This window comes from Salminus brasiliensis, chromosome 12 (genome assembly GCF_030463535.1).
Source record: "Salminus brasiliensis chromosome 12, fSalBra1.hap2, whole genome shotgun sequence".
Lineage (NCBI taxonomy): Eukaryota > Metazoa > Chordata > Actinopteri > Characiformes > Bryconidae > Salminus > Salminus brasiliensis.
The window spans coordinates 36464366-36490006 of record NC_132889.1 but is presented as its reverse complement, the minus strand read 5'-3'; the positions used below and the strand labels follow the sequence as shown (position 1 = coordinate 36490006).

Here is a 25641-nt window from a genome sequence, read left to right as displayed (position 1 = left end):
ACACCTGTAGCCCAATATATAGGTCCTCTGACTGATTACAAGATTGTAGACACCTGTGATGCTAATTAGTGGACACACCTTGATTTAACATGTCCCTTAGGTCACATTATTTTCAGGGGTACCATCATTTCTGTCCAGGCCTGTTTAACGAGTTTAGTTTTTAAAATAATTCTGTCTTTCATTAACCAAGGGGTACCAACAATTTTGTCCACGTGTGTAAAGACTCAAACTGAAGAAACTCTGCAGAAACCTCTACATAATGGTGAGGAAGCAAAAGCTGCCACTTTCAGTGATAGACTAGAGACCCATATAGAAATTAAGCATGTCAGTCTAGTTCAGTTTACCAGTCCTGCTCAGCTCCAGCACTCCCTCTATGAATAACAACTGGAAGGCAAAGTTGAGGATCAATGCTATTTGAGGTCAGGAGTCACTCACGCTGGCTGGCACTAAATATAAACTGGCATTCAACTGGGATAGTAATATCTACAGCCTGTGTGTGAGAGACTTCAGCTGTACAGGACCACAGCACTGCAGGCTGTAGAGTGTGAGAACTGCCTTCTTTGTCTGTGTACTTGACCACCCCTCTCATATACAGTATAATCTGCAAGTGATTACCTTAACCTATAGAGCTATTTCACTGGTCAGTGCTAATCTGAGGAGCAGTGGTATTAGACCATGAACTCTTGGTAATGAATCAGAATATTTGTTGTCGTTTTTTAATAAGTGCACCATAAAAGGATAGGATCTACTCAACTGGACTGTGTTGTGGAAGCTGGCCTGAGAACAAGCTGATGCACAAGAAGGCTTATATTGATGATGGTCAAAGCAGCAGTATTTCATCTCCAGTCTCTACCACACAGGATTTAGAAAAAAAACACATCTAACCTGTGTTCCTTGCTCTACACACTCCGCAGTGGCCTCAGACAACAACCTCACACCCTCAATCACACGTTTTTTTCCATACCCAATAATTCAAAAACAACCTGCTACCAACATACACCCCTCTATATAAAGGCTAGAACCTCTCTGGACATTCAGTTATCTGAGGAAGAATCTGAAGTCTTTATCATACAGGGAACACAGAGGCCACACATAACAGGGTGAGTGCTAATTCCAAAAATTACTGTTTATAAATGCATTTGTATGCAGACGTGCAAAAGTTTGGTAAAGGTTCCTAGGGTAAATAATTGAGCAAATCTTACAACCTGATATATCAAAATATTATGCATATTTTATAAACATTTTCTTTTACAATATATAGCTTAACATATTTAATGTGGCATTACTTTTTGATGCATTTCCACATTTAATGTTTAGAATTTTTTATATATAGACCCTCCCTACTTGATGCCGATGGTCAAAAGCCGTTCTGTACCAAGAGCCCTTCCAGCCTCAGATACGGCTCGGCTCGACCCGCCATCCTTTAAGATCCACAGAAGACGAGCATCCAGACTTTTTTCTGTCCTGCACCGAAGTGGTGGAATGAACTGCCCCTGGGTGTCCGAACAGCAGAGTCCAGCGCTTGCTGTCTTCAAACCCATACTGAAGATCCTCCTCTTCTGAGAGGACTTAGGCGAAGTGTAGTGCGGAGTTTAGTGATCTCCATACTGACTGTATTTAGTAGTATCTAATCTAACGTATTTTTAGATCCTAGTCTATGCAAACTAGTTATGAGGTATTTTTTGAGTAAACAGTGAAGCACTTTTGTAAGTCGCTCAGGAGAAAAGCGTCTGCTAAACGCCTTCTTTGTAAATGTAAATGTAATGTAAACCAATATTTTCATATATTACTTAAGCAGCAAACTGAATATCTAACTCTATTATGGATATAGAACACACTACATGTTTTGGTCTAAATACCATTTTTAAAATAACAATTATTAATAATAATAATAATAATAATAATAATAATAATAAACAATAATAATCGTAGTCTTTTAGGCCGTTATGACTTGGGTTCTCAAACTAACTAACTGGGGTTAAGCTGAATCTCTCAAGAAGCTCATTATTCATTACAGAGCTGCTCCGAACTCTGAAGTTCTCTAACTGTGTCTATGTTTCACCACTTTTTCCATCTGCTAACCGTGTTATTATGAAGTATTATTTTTTTATATATTTATGAATACTTCTGTTCAATCAGCTACTGTTCAGTAAATGATACGATAACTACTCTGAAACCGATATTACAGAGACATCAGAGTGAGATTGTGAATTCACAAATGGGCACATCATTTTAGGCTCTTGGGAGTTTAAGGGCCTCACCGTACAAACCTCTATTCTACGACAGGCACAGCCATGCTGCAGGCGCTCCTTCTCTGGGTCTTGCTTGCTGCATCCCTCCCACCTCCTACCAGCCAGGTGTGCTTCCAGGCTAACCCAGCTCAGTGTCGCGATGCGGAGTTCGCTCCTGGATCTGACCTGGCAGGGGAAGGCTTCGACATCACCAAGATGCAGAGAAAGGGGGCCTTCGTCATTGATATGAGCACCTCGATGACCAAGAACCAGACCTGCACCCTCTGCCAGAACCCTTACATTGAGGGGAAGAGTCAGAAGCTGCCACTCTCAGTGGTGGACTGGAGACCCAGTCAGAAGTGTAGTATGAAGTTGTCCAGTTTAGTTTACCAGTCCAGTGAATCTCTGATCAGCTCCAGCACCTCCTCTGTTGACAACAACTGGAAGGTGGGTTTGGAAATCGATGCTATTAAAGGCCAGGGCTCACTGATGCTGGCCGGCTCTAACTCCAAGCTGGCTGAGTACTCGATGGAGAAAACCAAAAAGGACAAATTCAGCTTCACCAGTCATTCAGTGTCGTGTGGATACTACAGGTAAGCCCTAAAAGACATGCTCCTGTCCCCATAAACACACTCACATAGCCACGTTTTCACATGCTGGCCTCCAGTCCTTCACAAATGGTCGTTTTCTAAAACAGACAGATGTGCTACTGTTCATAACTGTGCACATCTGTACACAATTAACCTTTCTAAAATGCATCCAGTTACAGGATCTCAAGCAATCCCACCCTGCATCCTGAGCTGCAGAATGAACTCGAAAGGCTTCCACAGAAATACAACGATGAAACCAAATACAGCTTTTACAAACTCATCGACAAGTTTGGTACTCATTACGTCACTAAGGTAACTAAGGAAATCCTCAAATGACATTGAGAAATAAATAAACGAGACATGGGTCTAGAGTGAAAGTGTCAGTATTGCTGTTGAACCCTGTGTTCAGGTGACCTTGGGTGGAGCGGTCCATGCAGTGACCAGCATCCAGCAGTGTCAGGCAGCCCTGCAGGGTCTGAGCGTGGACGAGGTGAAGACATGTCTGGACGTGGAGGCGTCCGCCAGCATAGGGAAGATAGCCAAGGTCAGCTTATCAACTGAGTATCATCACTGTCAGAAAGTCGAGGACAAAACTCTAAGGAAGAAGAGCTTCTCCAGCAGCTTCAGTGACAGGTTTGTCCATATTTTGTTAGACGGATGTTCCAGCACTTCCAACACCCTACCTTCCTATCCCATAATATTATCTGTCTCACCATGAAAGGCTCACAGATGTCGTTGGTGGACACACTCAGAATGCTGAGCTTTTGTTCTCTGCGGATAAAGACCCTGCTGCCTATAAGGAGTGGCTCTCCTCCCTGCCCCAACACCCTGAAATCCTTACCTACTCCCTCGACTCCCTCCACGACCTGCTGCCCAAGAAGAAGCCCACCCGAGAGCAGTTACGCATAGCCATTAAAGATTACATCCTGCAGAGAGGCCTGCTGAAGAACTGCTCCAAGCCTTGCAAATCCGGCATCAAGACTGACCCCAAGGAGCCATGCATCTGCAGCTGCCACAACAACCAAGGGGTCAACCATGACTGCTGCCCCACTCGCCGTGGCTTGGCCCAGATCACCGTAACTGCAGTCAGAGCCACTGACCTGTGGGGAGACTACTTCAAGCAGACGGACGGATATGTCAAGATCTATCGCAATGGCAAGATCTTGGTTGGAGAAACTCCTGTGATCTGGAACCAGAACTCACCGACCTGGAACTTTTTGTTCAATCTGGACATCAACGACCTGTCTGAGTTCAGCAGCGTGAAGCTTGAGGTGTGGGACCGGGACAACAAATGGGATGATGACCTCCTAGGGGCTTGCCAAGTCCAGCTGAAAGCCGGGGTACAGGACGATCTCTGTCACCTGAACCATGGAATTCTGTACTACAAAATCCAGGTGACCTGCATCCCAAGTTTAACCGGCTCCTCATGTTCCGAGTACGTGCCCTCTCCCATTTCTCCTCAGCTGGAGAAGCTGTATGTTTCTCGCCATGCCAGACGCATTCCAGCAGACATGCTGCTGAAGATGGGGGTGCTTTTAGACGAGCGCATTTCCTACTACAACCAGAGTCACCGGTTTCAAACAGCTCTCAAAACTAAAGGCCTGATCCTGTGAAGAAGTTCAGTGCTTTGCAACGCTTCTGCCGAATCCAAACATTTTTAATACATCATAATTTTTTTCTTTACATTGTGTGAACACTGGTGATGGTAAATGGATCAACTATAAAATAGCTTGGAAAAAATGACTTACATGAAAGATTAAGAGTTTCAGAGTTTCAAAGATGCAAGGTTTTGTTCCAATTGCAGCAATACAGTTAAATCTCTCAACCGTCAACGACTTTCTAACTTTCAATGGAAGTCAATGTAAACAGATTTTCGAGCATTTTGGAGATTTTTCTATCGATTCACATTATGTCAAAAAGGGAAAAAAGGCAAAAATTGAGATACAAGCTTTTTGCTCAACACCAATGATATTCATGTTTTTTATTATTTCTCCAATTTACAACCAGCCCTGTGTCCTTATCCTCATACCCCTACCAATCAACCAGCCCTATGTCCTCATCTTCACACCCCTACCAATCAACCAGCCCTGTGTCCTCATCCTCACACCCCTACCAATCAACAAGCCCTGTCCTCATCCTCATACTCCTACCAATCAACCAGCCCTGTGTCCTCATGCCCCTACCAATCGACTAGCCCTGTGTCCTCATCTTCATAGCCCTACCAATCAACCAGCCCTGTCCTCATCCTCACACCCCTACCAATCAACCAGCCCTGTCCTCATGCCCCTACCAATCGACTAGCCCTGTGTCCTCATCCTCATACTCCTACCAATCAACCAGCCCTGTGTCCTCATGCCTCTACCAATCGACTAGCCCTGTGTCCTCATCTTCATACCCCTACCAATCAACCAGCCCTGTGTCCTCCATCTCATACCCCTACCAATCAACCAGCCCTGTCCTCATCCTCACACCCCTACCAATCAACCAGCCCTGTGTCCTCCATCTCATACCCCTAACAATCAACCGGCCCTGTGTCCTCCATCTCATACCCCTAACAATCAACCGGCCCTGTGTCCTCCATCTCATACCCCTACCAATCAACCGGCCCTGTGTCCTCCATCTCATACCCCTACCAATCAACCGGCCCTGTGTCCTCCATCTCATACCCCTACCAATCAACCGGCCCTGTGTCCTCCATCTCATACCCCTACCAATCAACCAGCCCTGTCCTCATCCTCACACCCCTACCAATCAACCAGCCCTGTGTCCTCCATCTCATACCCCTAACAATCAACCGGCCCTGTGTCCTCCATCTCATACCCCTAACAATCAACCGGCCCTGTGTCCTCCATCTCATACCCCTACCAATCAACCGGCCCTGTGTCCTCCATCTCATACCCCTACCAATCAACCAGCCCTGTGTCCTCATCCTCACACCCTTTCCAATCAACCAGCCCTGTGTCCTCATCCTCACACCCCTACCAATTTAGAGCATTTTGAAGATTTTTCTATTGATTCACATTATGTCAAAGGAAAAATGGCAAAATTTGAGATACAAGCTTTTTGCTCAACGCCAATGATATTCATGTTTTTCAATATTGCTCCAATTTTACTGCTTTTTGTAGCTTGAAGCTTCAGCAATCCTAGCTTTAATTCAATAAAGCTCATTTTCTGCATTTCATTACTCAGATTCACTGGTCTTCTATTTGTCCTGTCCTAAGATCTTTAAAACAAATTTTAATGATCATCAAGATGGTGTCATGAGCCACTGGGTCAGACAATGAGGGAGAACATTTGCAGGGGATGGACCAAGGCGAGAGAGTTTATTAACTCAAACAGGGAAGAAAACAAGGAAAAAGCAGCAACAGACTAACAGGGTTAACGATAAACAAAAGCCAAACATGACAACTAAACTGGGCAAACAAAAGAGCACACCTGTGGCTGGTGAGGGACGAGGGCTAGGCTAGTATGCCAGGGCTGAGCCAAAACGATAGAGAAAACCTAAACCTACAGGCAGTGCATGGGGAAAACCGTGAAACAGAAAGACAGCGCGGGTCAGGCTCTTCTGAGACTTACTGGACCTCCGGAGCTGAGGGATCCGCTGCCGAACCCAAACAACAGAACCGATACAATGACAGGGCTAGCTTACCAGAACACAGGCGATAACTAGAGCACGCACCAGAGCTGACTTCCTTGACGAGAGCTTTACAACCGAAGCGAGGAGAGTTCAGCGCACTCCCCATGAACAAGCCCCTAATACTCCTTAAGGTGCTCTATGACCGAAGGTAAGCAGGCAGTAGCGGTTCGGCAGCCACACTTGAGTCCCTAGACCAGGGAGGTTTAGCTGACATTAGCAGAGGCCGTTGGAGAGCCCAACAGATAATGCCAGCACTACGAGACACCAGATCCAACCCAGTGTTGACCTGAGATAACCAGAGCTACTAAGTCAATTCTCTGCCCTGGCTGCTTGCGCTAGCCCTCCTTAAATGCACCAGCCCACAGGTGTAACACATCAACAGAACGTGAAGTCAAACACAGGAAAGGAAGAACAAAACATGACTGTCAACATAAAAGTCCTTTTCAACATTGGAGCCCATGACATGACCGTGATAGGGAGTTCTTGATCGCCTGTGAGCCGCGGCCCGAGACCGCCCCTGAGGCATGACAGATGGAAAAATAATGCAGATTTGGAGAATTTAAAAAGGTACATTGAGTTCAGTAATCAGGGAACCACACAAAAATATGTCATGTGTCTTTGGGTTAGGTACTAACTACTGCATACCAGAAACAGCCCTCGAAACCTGCCTAATGTTTTGCAAATGTTCTACCGCAGTCATCTAGAACAACACAACACAGTTTGGTTCTTCTCAAATTGTCTCAAATTCTCACGCTTGCCCATTTTCCTTCATCCAACACATCACCAGAACTGACGGTTCATTGTGTCCTTATCCTCATACCCCTACCAATGAATGAGCCCTATGTTCTCATGCCCCTACCAATCAACTTACCCTGTGTCCTTCTCCTCATGCCCCTACCAATCAACCAGCCCTGTGTCCTCATCCTCATTCCCCTACCAATCAACCAGCCCTGTGTCCTCATCCTCATTCCCCTACCAATCAATCAGCCCTGTGTCCTCACCCTCACACCCCTACCAATCAACCAGCCCTGTGTCCTCATCCTCATTCCCCTACCAATCAACCAGCCCTGTGTCCTCATCCTCATTCCCCTACCAATCAATCAGCCCTGTGTCCTCATCCTCACACCCCTACCGATCAACTAGCCCTGTGTTCTCATCCTCATACCCCTACAAATCAACCAGCCCTGTGTCCTCATCCTCATTCCCCTACCGATCAACTAGCCCTGTGTTCTCATCCTCATTCCCCTACCGATCAACTAGCCCTGTGTTCTCATCCTCATACCCCTACAAATCAACCAGCCCTGTGTCCTCATCCTCATTCCCCTACCGATCAACTAGCCCTGTGTTCTCATCCTCATACCCCTACAAATCAACCAGCCCTGTGTCCTCATCCTCATTCCCCTACCGATCAACTAGCCCTGTGTCCTCATCCTCATTCCCCTACCAATCAATCAGCCCTGTGTCCTCATCCTCACACCCCTACCAATCAACCAGCCCTGTGTCCTCATCCTCATATCCCTACCAATCAACCAGTCCTGTGTCCTCATCCTCATTCCCCTACCGATCAACTAGCCCTGTGTTCTCATCCTCATACCCCTACAAATCAACCAGCCCTGTGTCCTCATCCTCATTCCCCTACCGATCAACTAGCCCTGTGTTCTCATCCTCATACCCCTACCAATCAACCAGCCCTGTGTCCTCATCCTCATACCCCTACCAATCAACCAGCCCTGTGTCCTCCATCTCATACCCCTACCAATCAACCAGCCCTGTGTCCTCATCCTCCCACCCCTACCAATCAACCGGCCCTGTGTCCTCATCCTCACACCCCTACCAATCAACCGGCCCTGTGTCCTCATCCTCCCACCCCTGCCGATCAACCGGCCCTGTTTCCTCATTCTCATACCCCTACCAATCAACCAGCTCTGTAATTTCATCCTTTCACCCCTAACGATCAACCTGCCCTGTCTTCTCATCCTAATTGCCCTACCAATCAACCAGCCCTATGTCCTCCTCTTCATACCCCTACCAATCAACCAGCCCTATGTCCTCCTCTTCATACCCCTACCACTCAAACAGCCCTGTGTCCTCATCCTCATAACACTACCAATAAATGAGCCCTCTGTTCTCCACCTCATTCTTTTAACATTCCTCTTCCAATCAAACAGTCCTGTGTCCTCATCCTCATATGCGTACCAATCAACCAGCCCTGTGTCCTCATCCTTCCACCCCTACCAATCAACCAGCCCTGTGTCCTCCTCTTCATACCCCTACCAATCAAAGAGCCTTGTGTCCTCATCCTCATAACTCTACCAATCAATGAGCCATCTGTTCTCCACCTTATCCTCCCACCCCTACCGATCATCCAGCCCTGTGTGCTCATACCCCTGCCAATCAACCCGCCCTGTGTCCTCATCCTCATAACGCTCCCAATCAACCAGCCCTGTCCTCATTCTCATTCCCCTACCAATCAACCAGCCCTGTGTCCTCATCCTCATACCCCTCCCGTGAACCAGCCCTAAATGCAAAGTTGGGGATCAATGCTATCAATGCTCATTGAATATAAACTGGCCTTCACGGGGTATGTAGATAATACTGGGATAGTAATATCTACAGCCTGTGTGTGAGAGACTTCAGCTGTACAGGACCACAGCACTGTAGGCTGTAGAGTGTGAGAACTGCCTTCTTTGTCTGTGTACTTGACCACCCCTCTCATATACAGTATAATCTGCAAGTGATTACCTTAACCTATAGAGCTATTTCACTGGTCAGTGCTAATCTGAGGAGCAGTGGTATTAGACCATGAACTCTCGGTAATGAATCAGAATATTTGTAGTCATTTTTTAATAAGTGCACCATAAAAGGATAGGATCTACTCAACTGGACTGTGTTGTGGAAGCTGGCCTGAGAACAAGCTGATGCACAAGAAGGCTTATATTGATGATGGTCAAAGCAGCAGTGCATCACCTCTGGTCCTTCTCACTCTGTCTCTACCACATAGGGTTTAGAAAGAAACGTATCTAACCTGTTTTCCTCACTCTACACACTCCACAGTGGTCTCAAACAGCACCCTCACACCCACAATCACACTGTTTTTTTCATACCCAATAATTTAAAAACAACCTGCTATCTACGTACACTCCTCTATATAAAGGCTAGAACGTCTCTGAACATTCAGTCATCTGAAGAAGAATCTGAAGGCTTTTACATCCAGGAAACTTAGGCCACAAGAAAATAGGGTAAGTGCTTATTCTAATTACCGAGTATATATATATGTATATGTGTGTATACAAGGTTACAGAGACATCAGAGTGAGATTGTGAATTCACAAATGGGCTCATCATTTTGGGCTCCTGGGAATTTAAGAGCTTCACCGTACAAACCTCTATTCTACGACAGGCACAGCCATGCTGCAGGCGCTTCTCCTCTGGGTCTTGCTTGCTGCAGCCCTCCCACCTCCGACGAGCCCGGCATGCTTCAAGGGTAACCCAGCTCAGTGTCGCGATGCAGAGTTCGCTCCTGGATCTGACCTGGCAGGGGAAGGCTTCGACATCACCAAGATGCAGCGAAAGGGGGCCTTCGTCATTGATATGAGCACCTCGATGACCAAAAACCAGACCTGCACCCTTTGCAGGAACCCCTACATGAAGCGTGAGAAGCAGAAGCTGCCACTCTCAGTGGTGGACTGGAGACCCAGTCAGAAGTGTAGTATGAAGTTGTCCAGTTCAGTTTACCAGTCCAGCGAATCTCTGATCAGCTCCAGCACCTCCTCTGTTGACAACAACTGGAAGGTGGGTTTGGAAATCGATGCTATTAAAGGCCAGGGCTCACTGATGCTGGCCGGCTCTAACTCCAAGCTGGCTGAGTACTCGATGGAGAAAACCAAAAAGGACAAATTCAGCTTCACCAGTCATTCAGTGTCATGTGGATACTACAGGTAGGCCCTGAAAACATGCTCTTGTCCCCTCTAGCCCTCTGACCTCTAGGCCTTCACCAATGGTCATTTCTGAACACAGAGCTGCCTCGTGGGTTGGATATTTTTGAAAGGAGCGCTCTCTGACTAATATTGAACAGGGTGGAGGTTGGCTAAAACTAAAAACTGCGCAGCAACAGACAGATGTGCTACTGTTCATAACTGTGCACATCTGTACACATCTGTACACAATTAACCTTTCTGAAATGCATTCAGTTACAGGATCTCAAGCCGTGCCACCCTGCACCCTGAGCTGCAGTATGAACTCGGAAGGCTTCCACAGAAATACAATAATGAAACCAAATACAGCTTTTACAAACTCATCGACAAATTTGGTACTCATTACATCACTAAGGTAACTAAGGAAACCCTCAAATGACTGATTTGTAAGTATAAAAGCCTTGTTGAGTTAGCATGTGTATTTTTTACAGCATGACTAATAACTGAGTAGTGACTTTAATCCAGTATGAATCTGCAGTGTCTGTAGTGTAATGTGGAGGTTAAGTGGAGTCAGTGTTGCTGTTGAACACTGTGGCCTTCAGGTGACCTTGGGTGGAGCGGTCCATGCAGTGACCAGCATCCAGCAGTGTCAGGCAGCCCTGCAGGGTCTGAGCGTGGACGAGGTGAAGACATGTCTGGACGTGGAGGCGTCCGCCAGCATGGGGAGGAAAGCCAAAGTCCGATTATCAACTGAGTATCATCACTGTCGGAAAGTCGAGGACAAAACTCTGAGGAAGAAGAGCTTCTCCAGCAGCTTCAGTGACAGGTTTGTCCATATTTTGTTAGACAGATGTTCCAGCACTTCCAACACCCTACCTTACTATCCCATAATATGATCTGTCTCACCATGAAAGGCTCACAGATGTCGTTGGTGGACACACTCAGAATGCTGAGCTTTTGTTCTCTGCGGATAAAGACCCTGCTGCCTATAAGGAGTGGCTCTCCTCCCTGCCCCAACACCCTGAAATCCTTACCTACTCCCTCGACTCCCTCCACGACCTGCTGCCCAAGAAGAAGCCCACCCGAGAGCAGTTACGCAAAGCCATTAAAGATTACATCCTGCAGAGAGGCCTGCTGAAGAACTGCTCCAAGCCTTGCAAATCCGGCGTCAAGACTGACCCCAAGGAGCCATGCATCTGCAGCTGCCACAACAACCAAGGGGTCAACCATGACTGCTGCCCCACTCGCCGTGGCTTGGCCCAGATCACCGTAACTGCGATCAGAGCCACTGGCCTGTGGGGAGACTACTTCAGTCAGACGGACGGATATGTCAAGATCTATCGCAATGGCAAGATCTTGGTTGGAGAAACTCCTGTGATCTGGAACCAGAACTCACCGACCTGGAACTGGATGTTCAATCTGGACATCAACGACCTGTCTGTGTTCAGCAGCGTGAAGCTTGAGGTGTGGGACCGGGACAACAAATGGGATGATGACCTCCTAGGGGCTTGCCAAGTCCAGCTGAAAGCTGGGGTAAAGAAAGATCTCTGTCACCTGAACCATGGAGTTCTGTACTACAAAATCCAGGTGACCTGCATCCCAAGTTTAACCGGCTCCACATGTTCCGAGTACGTGCCCTCTCCCATTTCTCCTCAGCTGGAGAAGCTGTATGTTTCTCGCCATGCCAGACGCATTCCAGCAGACATGCTGCTGAAGATGGGGGTGCTTTTAGACGAGCGCATTTCCTACTACAACCAGAGTCACCGGTTTCAAACAGCTCTCAAAACTAAAGGCCTGATCCTGTGAAGAAGTTTTGTAATTTGTGTCAGGTCAAAAAGTACTCATTTGAAAATGCCGTCTTTTACATTGTGTGAAAGTTTTGGACTGATTTTCTCGCGTTTACTGTTCTTTACTGTTCTTTTGCTTTTTGATGCTTTAAGTGTTATATAAGACTTGAAGGGGGGGGGGCTTTTATATGAACACAGTTTCTATTTCAGTCAGCCATCTGTTTTATAAGCTGTGCAATTGTGAAATGTGTGTTTTGTGAAAGCAGCATAACTTTTCCTGTCACACATAAACCCTGTATTAAACTTTTTGACATAATATGAATCAGGCAGGTGTTCTTTACATTTTGTCAGAATTTCATGATGAACAGACCAATAGAAACGCTCCAAAATGACTTAGATTTTGTTTTTTTACATTGATTGGAGATATTAGGTTTTTGCACCTCAAAATATATCCCTGCATTCTAACTTAATTGAGAGCAAAAGTACATTTTTAGTAACAAAACAAAAAACAAAAAACTAAATGTAAAAGTAAAATTTAGGTACAAAAAAATAAAAGTAATTTTTTTGTAATAAAACATTTAAAATTATTTTTTTTATCAAAATTGAAGTGTTAAATATTTGTAAAATACATTTTTTTGTAGTGTATTTTGCATTTCTTTACGTATTCTTTATGCATTTGCTGTTCGATTGGTCTGTCATTTTTTATTGTTGTTTTTAAAGCATAACAGGCATTTAAAAAATAAATTGTTAGGCATTGAAAACTTTTTGAACATAATTAATAAACCAGCTTTAATTCAGTTCCTAAAGTGAAGAACCATTTTTGCATTTGGTAATCATGTGTGCCTTCTTTGGGTGTTTTGGGATCTAATAAAATCATAAAAATAAAATGCTTGTTACATTTATTTCTAGTTATTATTGACCAATATGGCAAAATACTGTGATGAATTGAAGAAAAAAAAAGGTACTTTTAGTTAAAGGAACATTTTACACCAAAGAAAGAAAATGAGTGATTTCAAAATGGATATTTATTTACAACCTAGAGAAAAACAAATCAGTTATCACTAAGGGTTTAAAACATAGAGTGTTTTGTAAATAGACTAGAACATTCATGTAGGTCCTTAATTTTAAACTGCAATTAAACCCCTTATATAAGCCCACTTTTCAGTTCAACTCGATGTCGAACAAACATCGCACCCACCTCCACCACATCTCCCCCCTTTAACCATGACTCACCACACCAACGGGGGTCTGGTTTCACTCTCAGGTTCCAGGAAAGCCGACCCCGGACTCCAAGCCAAAAATATCCGTCCCCCCCTTTGCAAGTCCGCACTAGTGAAAACTATGTTAAAATACATTAATATTATGCTTTCATCACGACATGCTTTCATATATTACTATACTATTAAAATAAATATTATATGTTTGTACTATATAGTGCTTTGTACAATAATAGTATATTTTAATAAATACATTGCTATGAACAATACTTTTAGTTCAAATGTACTTCAATGTAATATAATTCTTAATTACATTTAAATACTTAAATACTTATAAACTTATTAAAACATTTACATTTACAATTAAAGCACACTTGTTATGTCAAATAAAATTATGTAAGTATATCTGTAACTTATTAAAAAGTGTATTCAGATATGCCACATTTCACATAATTTCAATAATCAGCACCTTATGAAACCCTTCTTCTTTTTGGCCATATTTAAACATCTGGAGATCTGATCTTCATGTGGTCAGCACTGAGAGACGGAGGTGATCTAACTAAACTCACACAACTGACGAAACGTCTTTAGTCATCATTTTTAAAATAGAATTAATAGAAATGTCACTTTCCAAAGCCCCACACACATTTATCACTCCTTCAGATGTGTAGAATCAGACTCAGGTGCAGAAGATCAGCTGCAGATGATCAGAACATGGTTGGAGAGGATTATTCTGGAGGAGTCTGGAGTCTGATTTAAACCTCAGACGTTTAGTCTGGTCTGATCTGGATTGATGGTTGAAGTGAGGGGTGAAGAAGATCACCATCATGGCCAGATCCAGATCCAGAGAGCTCTCTAAGGCCTTCAGAAAGAAGGGTGTTGATGCAGAGTGAGAGTCTGGGAAGGGGTTTAAACAGATCTCAGAACCATCCTGAGTCTGCTAAATCATTTACAAGTGATACACAAGGTGCTTTTGAAGAACTGGACAGTCCACAGACATTCTCCAACTGGGTCCTGAAGATGCAAACTCTAGGACCTGTTGCCGGGATGCCCCCTGGTCAGTCGGTTGAGCCTCAGCCTTTGTGTTGCTTTTTCTAGACTTTCCACTCAACAAGAACATCTCACGATGTTCAGCTTACCTACAATTTCTCACTTACTCACTCCCTCGCTCACTCTTTCACTCTCACCGCAATGTGAACTGCTCAGAAGTTGGTCTGTGGTCAGCCGTATTAATGTTAACCTGGCAGATTCTCAGCCAATGTGTCTTTTTTTTTTCTTTCTTCCATTCGTCTGAAAGAGGGGTGAACTCCACCGTTAGTCAAACCCACCCACCAGAACAGACACATTGTGCTCACACACCGCCACCAGCTTAGAGAGGTAAGAGAACAAACTTTGCCTTTGGTCTTAGATGGTCTTAGAATTCATTCAATGAAGCCGACCTTTAATCATACGATTTATTAAAAGTTAAGTGAAGAGATCACGTAACTCAGTCTTGCTTTCGTTTTCTGGTGAAGAGAGTCAAAAGGCTTTGTTTAGTGAGAGACAACTTTCATTAGAGCAAGAACGTGAGGCTGATGGTGACGGATAAGAAGTCAAAGGTGCTCTAGCTCGGCTGTGGAAGCCACGGAAACGTCTGTGGCAGCAATGCAGAACTTGAAAAAGTACGAAGACTGTTGTTCTTTAAGCCACAGTGTTGCTGTCTGAAACTGAACTACGTCACCTAGTTCTTCCTTCAGCTCCTCGTTCTCATGACTGCAGGTCTTCCAGAGACATTTTAGGGTTTTATGGTTCAGAACAGTGTAGAAATAGGGGGCAGCTGCTCAATGATCTTCTAACTTTGTCTGGGCTAAATGTGTCCTTCACAGAGAAGAACCATCAAAGACGAAGCATCGTCAACATCAGTCAAGCAGTCAGCGTGGGCAACCTCGGGCAACCATGCTACTGTGCTCAGGGGTAATCTTCTTCCTCTCCCTGCCCTTGATCCAATCCTGCGAAAAGGGAAGCCCTCGCGAGTGTACCGAAGCCGACTTCGCTCCGGGGTCCGACCTGGCCGGCGAAGGCTTCGACATCACCAAGATGCAGCGGAAAGGAGCCTTCGTCATCGACATGAAAAGATGGAAGCTAAAGGACAAGACCTGCACCCTCTGCAGGAACCCCTACATGGAAGGGAAGAAGCAGAAGCTGCCACTCTCAGTGGTGGACTGGAGACCCAGCCAGAAGTGCAGCATGAAGCTGTCCAGCTCAGTTTATCAGTCAAGCGAATCCCTGCTGAGTGCCAGCACTTCAGCCATTGAGAACAACTGGAGCGCAAACTTGGGAATCGACGCCAAAAGAGCCCAGGGCTCGCTGATGCTGGCTGGCACTGACTCCAAGTTGGCTGAGTACTCCATGGAGAAGACCAAAAAGGACAGATTCAATTTCGCCAGTCAAAGTGTTTCCTGCGGATACTACAGGTAAGGCAGCAGGATGCACTCACCGGGTCTCATCCATCCAAAGCTTCCTAAGAATTCCCTTGTGTTAGTTCCGAATCCCGAGCCAGGCCACTTTGCCATCAGTGGCCGGAGTCTGGGAAGGCACAATTGGCCGTGCTCTCTCCGGGTGGGTGGATGTTTCGGGTGCTTTCTCTTAAGCGATGTGGGTCGACACAGGTGGTGTGGTGGAGCTGGGGACTCGGCGGTTTCCCGGCGAAGCCACATCAGCTGCAGCTTGATAAACATGTACCAGAGGAGACGTGAGTTAATCCTTACCCCGATAGTGTTGGGTGCATTGCTAGTGCTAGGGGAACCACTTAAAAAAATGGTACATAAGGTCCAGTCTGTTAACTGAGTGCTGGGACCATCTTGGTCGACTTGACCGATCACAGTTCTGAAATGAGGGTCTATGGAGGTTCGGATGAAGTAGTTCCAATAAACTGACAGAACTGCATAATTATGGGGCCCGTCTGGGTTGTACCCTGCACATGGGGCTTAGATGGGAACCGATGTGAGATTAGCTTAAACAATAGGGCCCATTTGGGAAGCCCAACTGGGTCCGACTAACAAAGTTCGTACCCATGCCCACCTGGAACCCACCTAGCCCACATTCCTATAAACTGACAGAACTATATTATTATGCAGACCAGTCCAATTAACCAGTTAACCCACCATCTCCAGTTACAGGGTTTCCAACAAGCCCCTGCTCCACCCTGAGTTCAAGCGCTCCGTGAGTCAGCTACCCAAGCAGTACAGCCCCGATTTCAAGTCGCGTTTCTACAAACTCATCGACAACTTCGGCACACACTTCATCACCAAGGTAACTCTCTCCTCTTGCATTGTTCTAACCATCGACCTGATGTCCCCAAAGGGACAGCCGTCATGTGTCCCATTTTGGTCAGCGCACATGATCTTAAAGGCACTTTAAGAGGTCCAAAATAGATACGATATAGAGACAAAAGTATTGGGACACCTGCTCGTTCATTGCTATTTCTGAAGTCAAGGGTATTAAAAAGAGCTGATCCTGCTTTTGTTGGAGTATCTGCCTCTACTGTCCAGTGAGGAAGGCTTTTTTGCTAGATTTTGGAGGAGCATTGCTGTGAGGATTTGATTACATTCAGCGACAAGAGCGTTAGTGAGGTCAGGATGTTAGATGATGATCACCACCCCACCTCATCATCCTCAACTCCTCAACTCCTCAAAAGTATTAGATGGAGCACTAACCTTAATTCAAGCTCCACAGCTCAGTGCTGGGGGCTTTACACCCCTCTAGCCCACGTCTGGCATTAGGCAACATGGTGCTAATAGGTTTATGTTAATCTGTTCTAGAGCGTCCTATTCTATTGGCAGTACTTCTCTACAGGGACTAGACAAGCTGTGTTTGTGTATGCACTTGCATATCTGTGTCAGCAATGGGTGCAACTTAAAGAATTTGAAAGCATTCATTAGAAGGGGTGTCCACATACATTTGGACATATATAAGCAGCTACTAAGTTCCCTCTGTGGTCCGAGTGAGTTCTAAACTGCATGTGTGTTAATGGGAATTAATGGAAATTATATTACACTGGAAGTAACCATTCTGCGTTGGCCAGGTAACCCTTGGAGGGAAGGTCCACTCAGTGACCAGCATCAGACAGTGTCAGGCGGCACTGCAGGGCCTTAGTGCAGATGAAGTGAAGACATGCCTAGATGTGGAGGCCTCCGCCAGCGTAAGGGGAAAGGTTGACATGAAAGCAAACACCAAGCACTGTGACGAAGCCAAGTCCAAGACTGAGACCAAAGGGAGCTTCTCCAGCAGTTTCAATGACAGGTGGGTTACTCACAGACTATAGCGTTCATAGAGCTGGTGGTGTCTGGGATCACAGGACATTTGTGGAAGCTTTCAGTATTCAGTATCAATTTCGTGGCAATGGCATGTTTACAGTGCTTCTCACGTACCATCAGGCCCTGCAAACTTCAGAGGCCTCCAAAATCAGCAGGAAGCTGTAAGAATGAAAGGAACAGTCTGGAATTATTAAAAACAGCCATAGATGATTCTGAATAGACTGAGAAAGCTGAAAGCTCTTATGGTTCTCCATGGAACTGCCACGGCCGCTCCAGCCGGGGTTACACTGCATGATTTATACCCCAATTTTAGCCCTGATTCTCAGTCTGGCTGGATCTGTGCTAGTTTCCTCTAGTTGGAGACTGTTGGAGAGAGTCGAGTAGTGTGTTTCAGGCCAATTGAAGCACATTAAATATAGTTGCGGTCATTTCTGTCACCGACTTTTTGCATTATCTAGTAGTGTATACTGGTCAGTGACTCAGTCTGAAGGGGTCCTGTCAATAGCCAATGAAAACTGAGTAAAATAAGTTACTTGACTTATTTAAATTTTGCATTCCACCTTAAATGATGTAGCAGCTGTAATCTGGCACTAGTCCATTAAGGTGGAATGGTATTAAGGGTGGAATGGAAATATGTAGGAGGGTATCCTCCAATGTGTGTCCTCAGGTCCCATATATGGATGCCCACCAGGGTCAGTGATGGGACCAGGAGAGGGTAAGCATGGGCCCCACCTTGTGTTGTGCTAATGGGACCTAGATGGGTCCGGTGTGAGATTAGGGCAGGTGGGCTTTAACGATAGGGCCCATTTGGGAAGCCCAACTGTTTCCCACCTACAAAGTATGTACACACTCACTCATAGCCCATGCCCACCTGAAACCCACCCAGCCCACATTCCACTCAGGTGAACTGTACATGAGCATGTTGGCTGTGCCCCTCTGCAGTCAGTACAGCTAACTCCATGCTAACTCCGCTTTCCCACCCACGACCTCACCTACGTTTTTGGTGGCGCGAATCTGCGACTTCAAGTCGGGAGGATTCAGGTCTGTTTAGCAACCAGGTGAAGTCGTGTAGTGGATGATCTGCTGCAACTTTAAAAGTATCCAAGGCTTTAGGAGTTACTCATCCAGTCTGCATCGTTTTCTAATGCAAACCAATGATGAATTTAAGAAGAGCACTTTTCCCACCATTCAACCTCCAAGAGTAACCCATCCATGGCAGTGAACACAGCACTCAGCCAACAATTGGTGGTTGAGTGCCTTCCTTAAGTGCACCTCAGCCCCTGGTCCAATCCTGGATCAATCCAACCCGCAATCTTCCCACCCAAATCCCACTTCTCTAACCCTTAGAACCCTTAGCTGCCTATAGTTGACTCTCGTTCACTCACTAACTCACAGCATCCTTATGTCACAAAGGTTAACGGAGGTCTCCGGTGGTCACACCACAGAGCCTGAGCTCCTCTTCTCAGCAGATAAAGACCCAGGGGCCTATAAGGACTGGCTTTCCTCCCTGCCCCTCAACCCAGACGTCATCTCCTATTCCCTGGAGCCTCTACATGAGCTGCTGCCCACCAAAAACCCCGTCCGAAAGCACCTACGCAAAGCCATCCACGACTTCATCCTGGAGAAGTCACTGTGGAGGAACTGCTCGGAACCCTGCACGGCCGGCGTCAAACAGAACCCCAGGGAGCCTTGTGTCTGCGCCTGCCGAAACAACCCCGGGGTGACTCCTGACTGCTGCCCGTCTAAGCGCGGACTCGCTCGGGTGAAAGTGACCGTGGAAAGAGGGTCTGGTCTGTGGGGAGACCACACGACGGGAACAGACGGGTACGTGAAGGTGTTTGATAAGAACAAAATGGAGATCGGACGCACCCCCGTGATCTACAACAACAATGCGCCCCACTGGGCCATGGTCTTTGACCTGGGGGACGTGGTTCTGACGGACCATTATTCTGTGCGGTTTGAGGTGTGGGACGAAGACAACAAATGGGACGACGATTTGCTGGGGGCGTGCGTGGTGTCCGTTAAAGCAGGCGAGACACAGAATTTCTGTGCATTAACCCATGGCATGCTGTACTACAAAACACAGGTTGTTTGCGCCCCTAGTCTGGCTGGAGCGTCCTGCACAGATTATGTGGGATCTCCAATGAATAACAATTTGGAAAAGGTGTACGTGTCTCGTCATGCCCGTCCTGTCCCGAAGAACATGCTGCTGGACATGGGGGTGACTCTGAATGAGCTTCACTTTATGGTCAATCAGAAAACAGGCCAAAATCATTACATTGACTGGTAAGTAGATTAAGCCAGTCGTGTTATTAGTCTGATTTTTAAATATGACATTATTTTAAGTATCTGAAGTCTGATAATATCCACAGATTGGCCATAACATTAAAACCACCTGTCTAATACCACGTAAGCCGCCTTCGTGCATCCAAAACAGCCCTGACCAGTTGAGGCATGGACTCAACAAGACCTCTAAAGGCGTCCCGTGATGTCCGGCACCAAGCAAACGTTAGCAGCAGATCCTTTAAGCCCTTTAACTTGCGAGGTGGGGCCTCCATAGTTTGCACCAATGAGCTCTGGGGCGTCCATGGAGTGGTAGGTGCTGACCACTGCATCCTGAAAACACCCCACAAAACCTGCCTGATGATTTGGAGATGTTCTGATGACCCAGTCTTTTTTTCTCCACAATTTAGATCACCAATTACCCAACCCGTACATATCACCCCCCCCACCCCCCCACCCCATCACACGCAACACCCCCAACACACCTCTTTTTCTAACTGCCGCCAATGCGACATCACCAGGCGCACCAGCGCACCTGGAGGGGAGCACCGTATCCCCGGCTCTGACGCACTGGCTAGCAGATGCCAGTGACGGCCAGTGTCACACTAGAGTGAGGCCAAATGCGCTCTCTCTCAAGGCCCCGGCTGCCGATGGCTAGCTGAGTGATCGGGATATGAAAAAGTGGCTCAGCTTCTCAAGCTTGCCCATTTCTCCTGCTCCAACACCTCCAGCAGAACCAGATACTCATGTACTCACATGTTCTTCACTTTGAGCTTAAAAACTGACAGTGGTTTTAATGTTACGGCTGATCGGTTTGTATATAATAAATGAATTAATATATACAATATATTTAAGCTTGGACCAACCTGTATAGAATAAATGCATGTGCTTGTTCTTTATGTTCATTCTCTGGAAAAGGTTGGTGGGGTTGTGATAATGCGCAGTGGATGTGCTGAATGTATTTATATTCATGTGTATTTTTATTTAAAATACACAGTTTTAGTAAATTTCTGCACTGTTATGAGGCCTATAAAGCCTTTTTGAATAAGCAAATATTGATAAAATACATTATTTAATAGCTTTGCTTCGTGTTTTCCCAAGTAAATAAAGACTCTGTTTGCATCAAACGTCCGTCGGCCGTCTCTGTATATCTGCACTGCAAAAAGTCAAACAATCCACTTTAATCTAACCTCAATATCTGAAATTTCTCATTTTTGCTTTGTTATTATTAATAATAATATTATATTATTTTATTTTTTACTTGTTTTAAGTCATTTTATCCACTAACTGTGTCTTATTCTATTGTATGTATAATATAATTCTATTATTTCACGATAAAAGTGAATTTATCTATTATTTCCTGAATTAAGCCAAATTATCTGCCAATAGAATAGAATAGAAAACCCTTTTAGTGGATGAATTCACTTAAATCAAGTAAAAAATTAATCTTGTAATAAAACTACAATAATCTGAAAATGAGAAATATGAAATACGTAGGCCACATTTAAGAGGATCTCCTTGCTAAGATGTCATTTTTTCGCAGTGTGAAACTGCTGACATCATTTTTTCAGACAATCGTCTACGAGATAATGTTAGTAGCAGTCGTTTAGAGAGGTTGTTTGTATCCTGTTTGCTGTCGTGATCCGGCTTGCCCAACCTCTGCTTCTCTAAAATGTCTGATTCTGGTATGACACGATGCGCAGACACGACAGGAAATACGCTGGCTTCCTGTAAACGGATGAGGTCAAAGAGACAGAACACTAAATTATTTGTTTAAGCCAGCACACACACACACACACACACACACACACACACACACACACACACGTGCACAAGCTGATCTGATCAATATCTGAAGTCATGTGACAGAGTAGGATGGAAATGCTGCAATGAGAAAAACTACTGAACTACTGAAGAATCAGCAGCTCCTCATCTGCAGCTGCGAAACCAGCAGCCTTACTGGAGCTGTAGTAGAATTAGTGCTGGAGGTATTCAGCTCATTACTGAAAAACCTCGAGATTTGATCCAGTATGAATCTGCAGGGTGTAGTTTTTACAGTCTGAATTATTATTGGTTAATAAATAAAATATTGTAACATCTTTTAAACCAGTATGAATCTACAGGGTGTAGTTTTTACAGTCTGAATTATTATTCATTAATAAATAAAATATTGTGAAGCCCTTTTAAACCACTATGAATCTACAGGATTTAGTTTTTACAGTCTGAATTATTATTGGTTAATAAATAAAATATTGTAACATCTTTTAAACCAGCATGAATCTGCAGGGTGTAGATTTTAGAGTCTGAATTATTATTCGTTAATAAATAAAATATTGTTAAGCTCTATTAAACCAGTATGAATCTGCAGAATGTAGTTTTTACAGTCTGAATTATTATTGGTTAATAAAAGAATACTTGCAAAGGCATTTTAAACCAGTATGAATTTGCAGGGTGCGGTTTTTACAGTCTGAATTATTATTGGTTAATAAATAAAATATATTGCGACACACTTTTAAACCAGTATGAATCTACAGGGTGTAGTTTTTACAGTCTGAATTATTATTAGTTAATAAATAAAATCTTGTTAAGCTCTTTTAAACCAGTATGAATCTGCAGGATGTAGTTTTTACAGTCTGAATTATTATTGGTTAATAAAAGAATACTTGCAAAGGCATTTTAAACCAGTATGAATTTGCAGGGTGCGGTTTTTACAGTCTGAATTATTATTGGTTAATAAATAAAATATATTGCGACACACTTTTAAACCAGTATGAATCTACAGGGTGTAGTTTTTACAGTCTGAATTATTATTAGTTAATAAATAAAATCTTGTTAAGCTCTTTTAAACCAGTATGAATCTGCAGGATGTAGTTTTTACAGTCTGAATTATTATTGGTTAATAAAAGATAAGATAAGATAAGATAGTCCTTTATTAGTCCCGCAGTGGGGAAATTCACTGATATTTCAAGAATACTTGCAAATTCAAGAATACTTACAAAGGCATTTTAAACCAGTATGAATATACAGAATGTAGTTTTTACAGTCTGAATTATTATTGGTCACTAAATAAAATATTGTGAAGCCCTTTTAAACCAGTATGAATCTGCAGGGTGCAGTTTTATTTTACAGTCTGACTGTAATCATGGGCCATATGGGGGGATTAGGACAATTCTAAGGGCCTGTGATTGACAGGAGCCCTAACAATGTATGGATTGAGTATTTTGGCATTGTTAAAGTTGTGGGAGTAATATCTCTTCACAAGGTCCAAAATACCTGGCAGAACCCCTGGCCATGGTAACTGTAGAAGGATCCAGTATTTAATCCAGTATGAATATTATTTGTGTGACAAAACTGTAACTGAGTACTCATTTTAATCCAGTATGAATCTCAAATATTGTTGGTTTTTTTATCTCCATTTAACCTGATTAAATAGAACAAACTGGAAAGATAAGCTCCAGTGTAATAATAGTCAGTATACTGGATCAGAATATCCATTAGATAAACCACATGTATATATATATATATATATATATATATATATATATATATATATATATATATATATACAACAAAAGTTTTAAAGGCATTATTAATATGGAGCTGGTCCTCTTTTGCTCTGAGCTCTAACAGCAGCAGGTCTGGAGCTCTGCTGCAGTTACTGAGTCAGTTGGAGGCTTTTCTGCACTCTGCTCTGAGCTCAGCACTCGGCCCTGACCCCGCTCTGTAACTTTACGTGGTCTGACAGACACTCGGTGGCTGAGCTGCTCTCTGTGAGCTGTTCCTCCTAAACTCTTCCACTGTTCAATAACAACACCACTCACAGCTGATGGAGGAAGATCTAGGAGGGAAGGTCTAAATTTCACCAGCTGACTTGTTGTTGTTGGTGCAGCGGTGTCTCCTATTACATACAGAACCACGCTGGAGTTCAGTGAGCTCTTTAGAAACTCCCGTTCTTTCAGTAATGTGTGGAAAGGCAGACTGTAAGAATGGGACTGAATGAAACACCAGAATTCACAGTGTCCCAATACTTTAAATACTACGCTTTACTTTAGGTTTTGCAGAAACAACACAACTAGTCAGAGGAGTGAGGGGACATGTTTAGTCTTAATATGAATTACAGTAACAACCAAAAGTAGTGCGCAAAAGGTTTTAGTTGGATACAGAGACCAACATCGGGAGCAGGACGCCCCCCCAAAAACACAACAGCGGGGGAAGAGACGGAGGGAGGAGATACCAACACACACAAACTACAAACCTCATCAATATCACTACACACACACACAGAAAGCGAGGGAGACACACACAGACACAAACAGACAAGGACGAGAAAGACAAGGACTAAATTACAGCTAAAACACAGACGCAGCCGGACGACACACACTGAACAGTGACGGAGGACGAGGGGGAACACGGAGGGGGACGAAGCCAAATTCACGCACAAGTCACATCACATATCAGCCTGCAGAAAACCAGAGAAATAAAAAAACATTAGACATGAATAACAACCCTAATAAAAACCTTGAGAGATGGAGGTGATCTACTAAACTCAGCATGTGGTAAGATTCTACCATGACCATATTTTAGGATTGTTGGAGACGTCTTTACTCATCTTGAGGTTCTGCTCTTAGACTGAACTTGCTGGGACGTCCTGACCTGGCCATGTTGGTCAGCTGTTCCTCTTGTAAATGATTTAGTGTACGGTGGAACAGTGGCAGATTTCTAACTGTTCTGAGATCTGTTTAAACCCCTGCCCAGACTCCTCTACAACATCTCCACCCTTTTTCCTGAAGGCCTCAGAGAGCTCTCTGGATCTGGATCTGACCATGATGGTGATCTTCTTCACCCCTCACTTCAACCATCAATCAAGATCAGACCAGACTAAACGTCTGAGGTTTAAATCAGACTCCAGACTCCTCCAGAATAATCCTCTCCAACCATGTTCTGATCATCTGCAGCTGCTCCTGAGTCTGATTCTACACATTTGAAGGGGTGATAAATGTGAGAGGGGAGGGGTCAAACTTTTTCCTTACAGAATAATTACATTTCTATTAATTCCACTTTATTAATGATGATTAAAGACATTTCTTCAGGTGTGAGTTTAGTTAAATTACCTCCATCTCTTAGTGCTGATCACATGAAGATCAAACGTTCAGATATTTAAATATGTCAAAGAAGACATAAAGTTTCATGGGGTATCCTGATTATTTCACAACATTTGTAGGACAATAAAAAAAATACATATTTAAGGGTCCATTATGATACTCAGAACTGTAGACAAGCCCATAACACTGGGACAAATCTTCTAATAAATGAAATATCCAGAATATCTGTAAAGCTCTCCTCAAATAACACTTGATGTATGGATTAGGGATGCACCAATCCGATACTAGGATTGGATATCGGTCCCGATACTAATAAAATTAGCTGGATCAGGTATCGGATAATTAGTCTGATTCAAAAGATTCCAGAATAAAAGTCCTGAGCCCAGACTACTCTGTGCTGAGATCCAGCCCTGTTATAAATTATGGTGACCAATAAACAGAAAGATCTGTGATCATTAGTTATAGTTTGTTTTATAACGTTAGTAAAGTATTGATTACGTCAATCCTGATGCCTTAAGCCTCTCCCAGACGGTCAGGTATATGGCTTATTAATTCAACAATGGTATCGGATCGGTATCAGGAATTG

At 44.2% G+C, this 25641-nt stretch overlaps 3 protein-coding genes across 4 annotated transcripts; all 3 read left to right on the top strand.

Moving 5' to 3' along the window:
* Positions 1–2294: 2294 nt before the first annotated feature.
* On the top strand, positions 2295–4462 carry LOC140574116 (perforin-1-like). Its single transcript, XM_072693831.1, has 4 exons — positions 2295–2824; positions 2995–3133; positions 3231–3454; positions 3543–4462. The coding sequence occupies exons 1-4, from the start codon at positions 2295–2297 to the stop codon at positions 4432–4434; spliced, it is 1785 nt and encodes a 594-aa protein (XP_072549932.1). The 3' UTR covers positions 4435–4462.
* A 5217-nt stretch (positions 4463–9679) lies between these two features.
* Positions 9680–12188, top strand: LOC140574044 (perforin-1-like). Its single transcript, XM_072693734.1, has 5 exons — positions 9680–9697; positions 9858–10395; positions 10648–10786; positions 10974–11197; positions 11286–12188. Exons 2-5 carry the CDS (start codon positions 9866–9868, stop codon positions 12175–12177), a joined length of 1785 nt encoding a protein of 594 aa, XP_072549835.1. The 5' UTR covers positions 9680–9697; positions 9858–9865; the 3' UTR covers positions 12178–12188.
* A 2476-nt stretch (positions 12189–14664) lies between these two features.
* LOC140573901 (perforin-1-like) lies at positions 14665–21045 on the top strand. Of its 2 annotated transcripts, none has more exons than XM_072693514.1 (5): positions 14665–14752; positions 15241–15828; positions 16534–16666; positions 17439–17656; positions 19084–21045. In XM_072693514.1, the coding sequence occupies exons 2-5, from the start codon at positions 15311–15313 to the stop codon at positions 19958–19960; spliced, it is 1746 nt and encodes a 581-aa protein (XP_072549615.1). In that variant the 5' UTR covers positions 14665–14752; positions 15241–15310; the 3' UTR covers positions 19961–21045. The 2 variants fall into 2 exon arrangements, with proteins under 2 accessions (XP_072549615.1, XP_072549614.1); XM_072693513.1 differs by having other exon boundaries at positions 16528–16666.
* The last annotated feature ends 4596 nt before the right edge of the window (positions 21046–25641 follow it).

Coding starts and splice junctions, on each gene's coding strand:
- LOC140574116 (XM_072693831.1), top strand. CDS start 2,295: ATGCTGCAGGCGCTCCTTCTCTGGGTCTTGCTTGCTGCATCCCTCCCA. Junction 2,825..2,994: donor GTGTCGTGTGGATACTACAG/GTAAGCCCTAAA, acceptor AAATGCATCCAG/TTACAGGATCTCAAGCAATC. Junction 3,134..3,230: donor GTACTCATTACGTCACTAAG/GTAACTAAGGAA, acceptor CCCTGTGTTCAG/GTGACCTTGGGTGGAGCGGT.
- LOC140573901 (XM_072693513.1), top strand. CDS start 15,311: ATGCTACTGTGCTCAGGGGTAATCTTCTTCCTCTCCCTGCCCTTGATC. Junction 16,667..17,438: donor GCACACACTTCATCACCAAG/GTAACTCTCTCC, acceptor TGCGTTGGCCAG/GTAACCCTTGGAGGGAAGGT. Junction 17,657..19,083: donor TCCAGCAGTTTCAATGACAG/GTGGGTTACTCA, acceptor TATGTCACAAAG/GTTAACGGAGGTCTCCGGTG.
- LOC140574044 (XM_072693734.1), top strand. CDS start 9,866: ATGCTGCAGGCGCTTCTCCTCTGGGTCTTGCTTGCTGCAGCCCTCCCA. Junction 10,396..10,647: donor GTGTCATGTGGATACTACAG/GTAGGCCCTGAA, acceptor AAATGCATTCAG/TTACAGGATCTCAAGCCGTG. Junction 11,198..11,285: donor TCCAGCAGCTTCAGTGACAG/GTTTGTCCATAT, acceptor TCACCATGAAAG/GCTCACAGATGTCGTTGGTG.